The sequence below is a fragment of the Phalacrocorax carbo genome, chromosome 4 (genome assembly GCF_963921805.1).
Source record: "Phalacrocorax carbo chromosome 4, bPhaCar2.1, whole genome shotgun sequence".
Taxonomy (NCBI): Eukaryota; Metazoa; Chordata; class Aves; order Suliformes; family Phalacrocoracidae; genus Phalacrocorax; species Phalacrocorax carbo.
In genome coordinates, this window is record NC_087516.1 from 78,505,068 (window position 1) to 78,518,414 (window position 13,347).

General features: G+C 37.1%; 1 protein-coding gene across 1 annotated transcript in view; it reads right to left on the reverse strand.

Moving 5' to 3' along the window:
• Window positions 1-477: 477 nt before the first annotated feature.
• Window positions 478-13,347, reverse strand: part of SYNPO2 (synaptopodin 2) — a 96,558-nt gene continuing 83,688 nt past the window's right edge. The window contains exon 5 of the mRNA XM_064450551.1: window positions 478-4,532. Within this exon, the coding sequence (XP_064306621.1) occupies window positions 3,966-4,532 (567 nt within the window). The 3' untranslated portion in view covers window positions 478-3,965. The remainder of the gene's footprint in view (window positions 4,533-13,347) is intronic.

Below are 13,347 nucleotides of genomic sequence, written 5' to 3' on the forward strand. Positions count from 1 at the left end.
TTCTCAATATTTTTCTTCTTGAGATAGTATGTTTTAATTAAGAATAAACAGCAAGGGAATACAGCAATGCAGCTATTATGAACAAACATACAGGAACTAAACAGGGGTTTAGATGCAGGTAATGTAGGCAAGTAATTATAGTAAGTAGCTGTTACCTGTAGTTTTTTATTGTGAGGATGAAAATGGTCAAATAAAAACTGCTCTGACCATATTACTTTACCTGGGTAGATTGTGCTTCTCTGCGTTTCCTTCCTCTGCTTAGTCAATATGAAAATGAAATTCTACTGAATTTGACAAGTTGCCATTTGACCTGATGTTGATTTAAGCTTCTAGAACCTCATATCAGCACGAGGTCACCGAAAGGCAAAGTCAGTGAATCTAAAAATGGTGCAGAAAAAAAGAGATTAGGCTTTACTTGGGTTCAGATTATTTAAACAAACAGACAAGAATTTAGGGAAAACAAAATTGTGTTTCTCATCCGATTGGTCAAATCACTTTATTAAATGATACAATTTACATCTCTGGCATGCACTCTCAAATAAAGTGTCCTTTGCAGTGAACAAAAAGTCTTTGGAAGTGAAAAGCCTTTTATAAAGATAATATAGTCTTTTGCTACTAGGCAGAAATGCAATGTGAATAGATATTTGGTTGTGTTAAAGCAAACCAAAATGAAAACAAATTATGAATGAGAGTTGTGAACATCATCATCTAACATAACTAAAGAAACTAAATTTTCAGCTGTATTGTGTATTCAAATACCCTGCATATTAACAGAGACACCTCTGAGGGTGAACACAAAACCAACCTATGTAAAATACCAAGAGAATTTTTTCCTCACTGAGCAGATCTGTGCATTCAAAAACAAAGGTAAGGAATACTTGCATTAATATATTCAGAACTCACGCACAAGTCACAACTATTTGATAGAAAGATGCTTTGCTAGTAGAGGAACGGGGCGAAGAACAGAAAGTGAGAAATGCCGTGTGGTTCTTCATAAAGCTCTGTATGCATTAATACTTGATTTAGTAGTCTGGGCCTGCTGCTTCCATTGAAGTCAGTCCATTGTCTCAATCTGGTTTTAGCCTGATTTCCTTTGTAAACAGGGCTATGTGATCTGTCTGCATGCCTCTGTGTTTGTCTGTCCTCCCATTAATAACTTTGAAAATGTTTATTTGTTTCATTTCTGTGTGGCAGCGGAATAGATCTCAAAGACAATCCATTGCCCACAGACTTTGTAAAAATAGATGGCTGGGCGGAGGGCGGATACACTTACCAGTGTTGCTATTGAGGGAAATGCTGCAGTATGAACTCATTCCTTATTAGATATGAGAGAATCCATATGGGAAAGAGAGCTACTAAATCCTCAGCAGGAGGGGAAAAAAAAACCTGTTGTAGATTATGTTAAACACCCAAGTTAATCTATGGTAAGATACGAAGCCACATGAAGCCCAACGTCAGTAATTTTCATGTTCACAGAAGTACTTAATGAATTCCTTCTTGTGAATAGCAGGAAATTATAAGGCTACACTTTGTTTTTCTTGGGACATTGACTGAAAGTCAGTGATGCTGTCTGAAATGTTCTGATTCTGCCATTCTTACATGTTTGTTGCATATTTGGGGGGGTGGGTGTTAGAGCTTGATCCTGGAGTATGTTTTTCTGAATTGCTTTGTGATCACAGCATTAAATGCTTTTTAACATCACTTTGTACCATAACCTTTTTTGTAACACCAAAATTTAAAAATACTTTTGGGAACTTTTAATTGCATGTACCTTAAAATTAAGCACACATTTCCTTGTGGTAGATGTGTGACCTTAGAATTCACAACATTAGTTTCAATGAGAATTCAGAAGTTAAGCATCTGATTCTGACAATTAAAATAATTGTATCGGGTAAAAAAATCCCTTACTGCAAACACATTAATCTGGTTTCCAGTTTAACAATGTAAAGGATATAGTTCACAACAGAAACCTGAACTTGACTTGGGTACAGGGAATTGTTTTATTATGGTAATATGGACCGTAAGTTCAGGGACTCTGCATGAAAAAAATGCATTTTTGCCTGTGTGGCAGAAAAATTTACTCCAATTATGTACAGGTATGACTCTGAGGTGCAAAGCTCATTTTCAGGCATACTGTGGCAGCCTTGTTCATGTAATTTTTCTAAATTATCTTTTCTTTGCAAATTCATAACTTGTGAAATAAATTTCTAAGGTGATACAGCAATATGATCCTAGTTTAAAGGTTTACAGGTCCCATGACTTCATTTCCTGCTTGATCAAAAGGATCAGCTGATTTCAGGGAGACTTCTGTTTGACTAGAGAATTACTGCCAACTTAAACTCATTAAGGGTATATTTTTCATGTAATTATTTGTTCTTATGGGAAGTTCAGCTCAACTGAGCTTGGGCTTAATTTTCCTCTTTCCGTTATACCAGTTATATTTTATAATTGCTATAATGGGAAATTCTTTGCAGAAGGGAATATTTTATAATATATTCTTTCTTACTGTGTATATGTCTTAGTCCTTTCTGATCTAACCACTTTACTCACAGCCTACACCTTATTGAAGCTAAGGATAGTTAACAGTGCTTCTGCAGTAATTTTAGCTGACTGCGCTTGACAGATCCTTGAAGAATGCCCCACGAAATGAGGAGGATGCAGGGCACTTTGTAAAACTTGGGGTATTCATTTAATACTTTAGCAACATCTAAACTACCCAATAAGCTTGGAATACATATATTTTTAGCCACATATTTCTATTGTTTAAATAAGCTATAAATGCAGGATATGTATCACCAGCAAAAATTATTTACCGTCTCTTCAGACCAATCAAGACAGTTTAATTGTAACCAACCATCCAAATTTTGCTGTTTGTGCTAGACTCACACCATGTAACACATCTCATAAACCCTCTTTCACATACCAGTTTCTATGTAGAACAGATATTGTTCTTGATAATCAACTTATCTATGTCTTCCAAACTGAGAATACAATTCAAAAGCTTTCTAAACATTGAGCTACCTAGATACTAAGAATAACTGCCCAGCCAGTCAGATTACCAGACACTGTAGCAGTAAATGTTCAGCAAGTAGTGCATTTCACAGAGAAATAAAGGCTGTTCAGCCTCTGACTTGTTTGATAGTTTATTATAAACTTAACTTGCAATCCAGTTTAAATATACTTTGAAGACTTTCCTCATCCTGTTTGTTGTTCAAGTATCATGGTACTGATCTCTATTAATAACACATTTCTTTCTGTTGTGTTCAGATTATTTGATTAATTACAATATGTAAAACTTCATCGAAACTGTCTTGAAATCCATCTGAAATGGATGACTGCTTAAGACTGCATATATCTACATGTCGTAAGGATTCAGGTACCATGATCGCAGATGTATTTTAACTGTTGCCACAGTAAAAATATTCATTGATTTACTTCCTTTGCTCACATAAAAAATGCAGTAAAGAAAGTATATGGCAGATAAGCCAGTGCTTCCAAGTATTCCACTTCCACTGGAATTTTCCCAAGTCTGGTTTTATCTAGTACCTTGGAACTCAGATGTCAGACACACCCAGCGAACCTACAAGAACCTGTAAAATACTTCTTGCTTTTAAAATGCCCTTATTTTACTTTTTTTTTCACATTAGCTTAACTGCAAGCACTTGTACTGTCTCTATCTACATCCTTTCTAGATTTTTGTATCGAGTACATCGGTTGCTCCACTTTCATCCCACCCCTCACCCCAAGAAATGTGTATTTTTGACGAACACAACAGTCTTAGGTTAGGTGTAAAACTGAGTCTATTCTAGAGGCTGCTAGCCCTGCAGTTGTGTGAAAACTGTGCTCTGTTCAATTTTGCCTCCTCATTTCTTTAGTTCAGAGATCGTCAGGCCAACAAGAAACTTGCCTTCTCCAACTCAAATCTAAGGCTTGGAAAGCTGGAAGAAGGGAGAATATTCAGCTGCTCATGTTGGACGCCTCCATCCCCTTGGCTGTGGATTGTAGTTGGAATCAGCTGTTGACAAGCAATAGTCAGACCTGGAATCCATGGACATTATATCAGGGTCTGTTCTGGATCGTTGACTGCAGTAAGCATACTGCAGCTGAGAGCCAGCCTGCGTGGTGGCACTTGGGGCAGACAGGGAGCTTTTGGGGGGTGATACAATACCCGATTTCTTCCCTCCTAATAAGGCTACACTACTGCTGGGGGCTGGAGGCTCATAAGAAACTTTTTGTTTCCATTCATCTGGTGGCTCAGGAAGTGTTTTCCTGCGAGCTGCTGATACTACGTTAGCAGCAATGGATTCCTGCATGCTTTGGGGCGCAAAAGCTTCATCCACTAGGCCAAGAGGGGATCTTGCTGCTGCTTCCCAGGGAGTCAGTCTCTTGCCAGGCCTGTCGGCTGTTGTGTCTGGCTTGCTGAAATAATCAGGGGCAGGCTGAAATATAAGCGGAGAAGTAGGAGACATGGCTCGAGAAATGAATGAAGAAGGTCTCCCAGGAAGTGATAATGAGCGTCCACTGCTTCTTTCCTAGGAAAACAAAATACCAAATATAGTTACAGATATTAAACAACAAAAAAGGAAGTCCCTTCTCTTCCTAACTGGAGCAGCAGACCCTGAAAGCACATGACATCCTGGCAATCCCTTTTTATGTCTATGGGTACTTTTTAATTTAGTGGAAAGAGAGGAGTTATTAAAAAGGAGGCAAAGAAAGAAACAGGAACAAAGACCAAGCAAATTGAATTTTTGAAGCAAGTAAACAGACCAAAGACAGGCTTTCACTGAAAAGGTACAATTAAGTTAGCCACTGTGCAGCTTTTCCACTACTTAGCTAGTGTGCCTTGTTCTGAAAAGACCATTCTTAATAATGAAAAAGGAAGTCATGTTGTGACAGTTCTGTTTGTGTTTACAAGATTCTTTCTCACATGCAGGCACAGCCTAATTTATTTGATAACAGACCAAGAACATATCTTTGGCAATCTCCTTTTAAGAAAGGCATTTCTTACTCTAAAATTATTAGACTTATCCTAGTTTTCACTTTTCAGGGCAGAAAAATGAACACAAAAAATTAAAGACATTAATGCAATCATTCACGTAATACCCTTACATGACGCTACTTAAACTGGCTTCTTTAAAAGGCAATGCCCTCAAAATTTCAGTACATTCCGACCCATTTATAGGAGCAATCCATTCATATTTGACAAATCCTAATCTTCTTAGTAATGCAGCACTTTGAAACAGAAACTGTGTTCATGAGAAGGTTCTGCTGCAACAGTCATTTGGCAGCGTATGAGACAGGTACAGCCTTTTCCCCAAGCCAGACATGTTCTTTGTGTTTCACAGAAAAATTACATTGTTCTTACTGAGTAGTCTCTATACATGTGGCTCCTAAACTCATTGATTTACACCCATTGATTCATATCCTGAGGTTTAACTGCCTTTAATTCTAGAATCTGGTGTGAAATTCCAGGCTCTTTTGCCAGACACTTTCCTAGAATTTCATTCAGACAACATTGGCCTGTGTTACTTTTCCTAATTAGCTTCCCAAACTTAAAATACTGTGAGCAGATCTAGGTATCTGATCATACAAGGTATAGCTTATCTAGCAAAGATTCACATAGAAATGTCCCGTTTTATAGGCTTTTCTGTCACAGGATCTTGATGCATTTAAGAGACTTAAGAGACCTCTGCTTCAACACAGTCTTTTGAGTTATGCTTTAATATCAGCCTTGTATATGAGAGATGGAAACTGAGAAAGAGAATACTGATTTCATTATTTTCAGGTTGGTGGTACTCAGTCCGAATCTCTTAAAGTGTATAGTGACACACAAGTTTTGGCAAGTTTCACAACTAATGCTTTATAACAGGAGTGTCCTTTCACCTCTTAGCTATGATCAGTTGTTCCCAGTCTGCAGTTCCACAGAGGAGACTCCCCAACACTATTAACCTTACTCCCACATACTTAGGGCAAATTTTCATGAGGTTTTACTTCTATCCAGAAAAAATACTTCATTTCAGGCAGCTTAGCTCAGTTAATTTTCCAGAATCCTCACTTAAATCTTGAGGTGATCAAACATTAAAATGTGGTTGAGCAGATCATCACATATAAGCAGATCACAACTGAGTACTCTAAGATGGTAGCATATGAAAAGCAAAAATTATCCATTTGTAAGGTAAGTGAAGAGAAGAAAAAGAATTTTTTTTCCCCTCAGATGTAGTTATATACTGTCAAGAATGGCTTAAAGTTTCTCCATATCTTCACCTAATAGGAGGGATTTCCTTTTCTTACCTGGAAAATAAGAGTCCAGGTAACAGATCATGCTTGGGGCCAATGAGTGGCAGACCCAGATAGGCCAGTCAGACTACTTCTCCTTCCTCTGATGTATTGCAGTTTCCTTCTTCACTGAATCCACAGAAAGACCTTATTCAGCAAGCCTGGTTAGTGCATTTTGTTTAAATTATTGGCAAGAATAAATTTTTTGAAAGCGCAAAATCAAAATAGGTATGCAAAATGAGATGCAGTTTCTATTAGAAATTAGTCCGACAACCTGAACCATGAAACTAAGATAAGATTCTACAGTGGGATGAAAAAGTTGATCAAAGAGGTTCACCTAGTTAGTCTACCTGTGTCAACTGCTCTCAGGAGGGTTCTAGAACATTGTGCTGAGTAGACAGAAAATGTCCCCTTTATTTAATGGACATTCCAGTTCCAAGCCCTGTAAGTGCTTTGTAGGATTCCAGAGATGCAGAGGGAAATGATACTGTTGAAAGGAGTGTTGCATAAAATACCTGACATTTCAAGAGAATTAGATAAAGATACTATTTAGTCTGTCATGTTTAGAGAGAAACTCCAGAGTTCATCAAGTTGCAGAAGTATCATTTTGGCCTAACCATTAGTGATAAAGCAGAAGATGATAACTTTCTTTGACAGGGTTTAGTCAGAGAATGATGAGTTATCAAGTGTATTTCACCATTTCTCTAACAAAATGGTCCATTCTACTATGTTATGAAGGTAGAAGTTTAACTTGTAAAAGCAGAAATAGTGTAGACAAAACTAAATGTTCACATTATAGCATATATATAGGGTTCTACATTTTCTTAGTACAGGTGTTAATCAAATTCAACAGAAGATCAAGATCATTAATGGAAAATAAGACATTATTCTGTGATGATGGAAACTAGTTTACAGGTAGCTTTGTTATCGTATAAGGCAAAGAAAGGGAACTGGCAGAAGAGAGCTAAAATGACCTCATAGAAAAAGCTTCCGCATGAATCAAACAGTGCAGTATACAGGAACTAGCACAGAGTTTTGAGAACCAGATTCAGGGATGAGTGTTTTACTGGCTTGAGAACCTGCTACGTCCTTAATTTGGAAGAGCTCAATGAAGATATGTTTGTAGCTCAAATCGTATCTATCCACAACACCTCCAATATCATGTAAATCATAAATTCAGCATGTAAGTGTTGTTGTAGAAAAAGCAGAATCTCAAATACTGATAATCTGGAGAATATTATTACATCTTCTGAATTGGTCCTTATGAAAAAAAAAAGCAAAATACTTTGGCTATGGAAGATTTTAGTCTTATAGGCAAATAAAAATCTTTTTTCCATTTTGGTATGAGATTCTGCTGAGTTTATTAGCTTTTGTGCATCCGGGGTCTGTCATTGGTGAGAATATTAGGCCTTGCAGGAAGATACGCAGTCGGCGAACTAGAACATCAGTACTGCCTTGGGAATGAGCTTAGTTGTACTAAAATTCCTCGTGTTCCTTTTGTGTTTTGTTTTGAACTTCAGTCAGGCTCTCAGGGATAAAATGCCAGCATGAGAATCCTAGTAGTTCATAATGGCTCACGAGGTGAAGAACATTTCATTACGTAAGGATGGCTTTCCTTGGCTCTGAATAGGATTACCCAGTGATCACTCTATTAGATGAAAACATCTGTGATGATAGATTTTTTTTCAATGGAATTCGATTTATAGACTGCCAGGTAACCTGCAGCAACTGTAACAATTTACCTGGCCAGTGAGGGATAGCGCCAGTTTATCTGGAAAAAAATATTTCCTTAATAGGTGATAAATAGTTTCCTTTTCTACCTCAGAACCCCAAGATAATAGTTATTATTTCAAGTCTTGTCCATTTTGCCAGAGTACTGTTTGAAGGCCTTGGCTTTCAATTTGCCAGAGTAGCTTATGCATTTTTTTTCATTGGTCTCCTGGATCTTGCATATTTATGTACATTTCTAGACTCACCTTAATAGCCATCATCTGAGAGACTTCATTCTGGCAGAAAAACAGACTAGGCTATCCAAAGAATGCCCCAGTGGCCAGCTTCGCTGGGTACTAAGTACCTTGTTTGGAGACTAGATACATTGGGTACAGTGAACACATCAGTAAGTTCTGTGTCACTGAAGATAATCAATGCTTACTTTCTTCTGGATGATCGTTCAACCCGCATCCAAATCACAGCAACAAAGTTCCTGCTTCAAGATCAAACTGCCAAATTACGGTACTGTCAGCTGGATGATTGTCATCTGTAGGCAGTTCTTTAGCATGCTTTGTCCTGTTTTGATATTCTCGGACCAGTCAAATTCTTCTCCTTTTCTCACTTGGTAGCTTGTATTTAGATAAAGTTCTGATGATAGGCTGTTTTTTAACTTTAAAATTCTAAAATGTGAAATTGCAAATCTATTCCCTCTAGATTTAGTAAAGTAAGGATTAATCTCTCCTTCCATGAAGGAAGGGCTTAACAGTGTGTGTTTTTAATGAAGAATTATCTTTTTGGATTGTGAGAGGACAAAATCTGCGAGGGCAAATAGTGTTCTGGGTGATTTACCTGGAAAAAGGCTGTGGTGCTTTGTCCGTCCCATAACGGTCTGAAGGAATTTGAGGCAAAATTTAACAGAGCGCCCCACTTATGTACTAATTTCCAGTTATAATGTTGTGCCTGGCTGTCTGACTTTTGATGGGGAGGAAGAGTGGACCAAAAATTTTTGAAGGAAGAAGCTATTGACAGCAGGAGCTGTCTGAATTCTCTACATTTCCCCAAAAGAAAAAGCCATAGCTGTGCTGAAGGTGGGCAGAAGGTTTGAAGACTCAGAAGATCCAAGAAGGTGAAAATACATTTGGCTACAGTGAGCCTTAGTTATTTTGAATTACAGTCTTCCTAAAATAAAAAGCAGTTGTCATCATCATCTACATTCCCGTAAACTCAGAGACAATGAAACAAAATTTTATATGAATATTATTTTTAATAAATCTAGGAAAATTAAATATTAGTTTTGGCCTGAAACAATTCTACTAAGTTTTGTACAGTGGCTGCACCTTGAAGCAGTTACAGGCCTTTGGATTCAAGGGAATATTCTAATTTTCATGTCTGTTTCACAGAAAATAATTGAATTTCTTTCATCACCCATGAAAGAAATATAGCAAATGCATCAGTTATGTGCAGTATGCCATAATGCCTCAGTGTTTACCTTCAGGAGGAGGAATTTAGTCTCTAAGCTTACTGTCTGCTAGATTGTTATGATAGTATCTGTTGTAATAAAAGTAATCCAATAGCACCCTGCGCTGCACATTTTTGTACATTGCATAGTGACATACTTTTGCAATACTTTATTGAGTTAAAAAACAGAATACTTCTATCTACCCCTATTTTATTCTGAAATTGAATAATCTTGGCTTCAGAATATATGTTAATGAACATTTTTTTTCATGCTCTGTGGTAAACAGGTTTGAAGTACTTGTAGAAAAGCATGATTTTGCTAAAATATAAGTGTATCCCAAATGCAGGAACTGAGAGATGATCAGTATTGCCTTGTTTTCATTGCAGTTAATTTTTATTATTGGTAGCGGTGTTCCTAGACTGAAAGTCTAGGTCCGAAAGTTTCTAAGTTCAAAGCAGACCTGTATTTTATATTCATATACTGATTTCTATCACTACTTTGGTGTTCAGTCCCTTCAAACTAAAAAACACAAGCTTTGGAATTAAGGCAACATTTACCTACTAGAATTCATCATTCATTTACTGGACAGCAGGAGCCAGACATAGTGATACTTTCTATTATTTTCCCTTCATATTTAATTCTTGGAGATAATTCTTTTGGCAAGCACATTCTAAAAAGAATGCACAAACCCCAGATCGTAAGTGAGACAGTGGAAAGTATGAAGAGCAAATAGAGAATAATTATTCTACCCTCTGTCTCTCTTAAGCTACAAGAAGATCATAAAAAGAGGGGTAGAGTTTTTCCATTCTTCTTCTCAGAAATCAAGGGAGAAGGGAAGGAAGAGTGAAATGCTGCCAGAATTATTACATTATGACATAGTGCGTTACTGTAATCCTGTTGTAAAGCATTCATTGTAATACCATACAGGCGCTCAAAGTGGTATGCTGTAAAGCAAACCACAACCCTGTACAGTGATTAATTTGTTCTTTTCCTTTGCCTCGTGTGAACGTTTTCTGAGCTAAAGATCTTTTCTACAACAGTTATTGAAGGGAAAGTGATTCTTGGATGTCACGAAGAGGAAAAGCAGATCAGAGCTGTCCATTGCAATCACAGGATCCTAAAAAAGGCAGCTGACTGCTCGGGTGTCTATGCAAACAGATTAAACTGTAGGTTTAGGTTAACACTGACTTTTAAAATGCAAACTGTTTATAAACTGGTCAATGAAGTAAACATTTATTGTACCACAAGCATCTTTGATATTTATAAGCTGTGTATTAGTATGAACTAAAATGAATGTAATATTACTTCCAAAAGAAACTTTTGGTATACAAGTAAATGAATGTAAACACAGTACTCATAAAAGGCATGTGCATATAAAGATCTGTTTAACGTAAGTTGAAGGAGTGTGAATGTCTACCTTTGATTCAATAATAGCTAAATCAATAGTCCAGAAAAATTGCTTATTTGGAACTGACTGCTATTTCAGATTCCTTGATAGCTATGAAAAGGTGAAAGACAAAAAGAGCAATACTTAGTTTCATGAAATAGTGCAAATTTTAAAGGCACGAGTCAGAAAGATATTTTTCATTTTACAGACCAAATGGGAATGCAAAATACTACGTAGTGAAATGATTTCACAGTAACTATTTTTCTGTCTCAGGTGACACATTTTCTTAATAAGTGAAAACTGTTCATACGTTTACATGCTGAAACTGCCTTTTCACCAGTTAAGGAGACATATATTAAATTTTCGAAAAAAGTCGAGAGTTCTATTTTCAAAGTAGGTTGGACTTTTAATAGTCCATGTCTCAGTAAAACTCTCTGCAAAACAGACTCCCACCTGATTAAGTCACTTCAAAAAAATTTGACTTAGGTGTCTAAGTCATTAAGGCAGATTTATTTTTATCTGCTCATTATAGTCCTGGGCCTTAATCCCATATCAAAGCATGTTCAAATCTGAGTCAACATTAGCGCCTGGCTAATGTTTACACAAAAAGGGGACAAGGGAGGAGGAAGCAGATAAAACAATTGTATTGTCTCAGAAAATGACTCTTGCCTTTATAAAAAGCCCAGAGTGATGCAGTTCTCATTTTGCTTTCTCTGGGCATGTAATGGCTACTGCAGTTAGAGACCAAACCACTGGGAAAATGGTAGGACAAAATAAGTAATACTATAGCTATTTTATAAAATTTGGAAATAAAATGGAAAAAATCATATTTATTTGAAACGCTGGAGATAATTTATAGCAGGCTAAATTTGGAACGCAGCCTTTTGGTTAATGAGGATACTAATGGCTGGAGAGGCAGGGAATCTTACCTGTCTAAGAATTAAAGCCTTGTCAGTGGCTGTACTGAGACTAGTTAACATCAGAATCACACAGTTCATGTCTGATCCTGACTTCCTCGAAGCTGTCCTGTCAGGGCTTGCTTTCAGAAATTTAAAGGGAATTTTAGAACTGGAACCTAATTTATTCTAAGTTTATATTGTTTATAACTGTGGTATTATTTCAGGTAAGAATAATCTTGTTTTTGCCATTAGCATGCAAACTAATGAAACAGTTACTGTCAACCATCTTACATAAGCTTTGTGACAAATTCTACTTTTGACAATGCTTTTGTTGTCAAATAATGGTAGAAGAGAAAAGTAAGATATTAGAATTAGGCCTTCACTACTGCAAAATGCCTTTGTGGAAAAGAAACATAAGAGTGCTGCTAACCTGTCAAAGATCAGTTATTCAGTTAGCTCAGTTTGCACCTGTGTAAATGAAAGACAATCAGTGCTTTCCATTATCATTTAATCTTTATCCATATACGATTATCAAAATAGAACACACTTATGCCTATAAAAAGCAAATGGCTGAAACTTTTTTGGCCACAGGCATCTTAGCTTTCCTTGGAATAGTTTCTTTCTTGTAAGGAAGCATATTTGCTGCCACCTTCTGGACTTTTAAATTACGCAGCTTAGAGGAAGGTCTTGGAAGATGAAGCCTTGTGAATGAACGTTTGAAAAACAAGTACAATTTGGTCCTAGTTTCTGACCTTGCTCTTTTGTGTGAACTATGAAAAGGTTTTAAGTTGATGTAAAGTAAAGGAAAATTATATTTTTTCTAAAATGAAAGAAAATAAGTATTAATTATATTGTAATACCTGAAGGTGGTGGCACTATTGTTGCTGAACATATCCAAACTAAAAGATAATTTATCCAGTTCTTTGTAATTTTCTTCTCAAATCTTCCAAACTGAAATTTTCAGGTTTAGTTGTTTTGGCTTTTCTCATTTACTTCATCCCAAATGATCCGATCATTTCAGATGCATTTCAATGAAATGAACATATATAGTTCGACCATTTCAAAGAGTGAGAGTAGGGAAAAATACATGTCAACGACAAAAAAAAAGCATCATTTTCCTTGGTACCACTGGTACCACTACATACTTTAGAACTGGTTTGAGGCTAATCTTTGTATCTGAAGTGTCTCATATTTCCCCACAAACTTGCCAATGTGTATTCATGCTGAGACCCTTACATAGGCTCAGTAGGAGCACGTTGCTTTTTACAGCTAGCTCCTGAGAACTCTGTTAGCAGCGATAATATTCTGTTAGGCAGGAGGATTTTCATTACTTATTACTGGTCTAAGCTGCTGTGGGCTGTGATGTCTCACAGGAGAACACGGAGACTGTCCTGGTGCTTTCTCTGCCTGTCTAAACTGCAGGCAATGTGTACCCCCACAGGCTGGAGAAGCCACTGGGGTGTTCCACAGCTCCTGCGCTGCCTGCACAGCTGGGCTTTCATTCACAAAATAGTGCATGCAGGCATATGGTACGTACCCATGCCTCTTCCCACCATCAGGCCCGGACCTGAGGCTGCACACTCACTGATCAGGACTGAGACGCACTGCAGAGCACA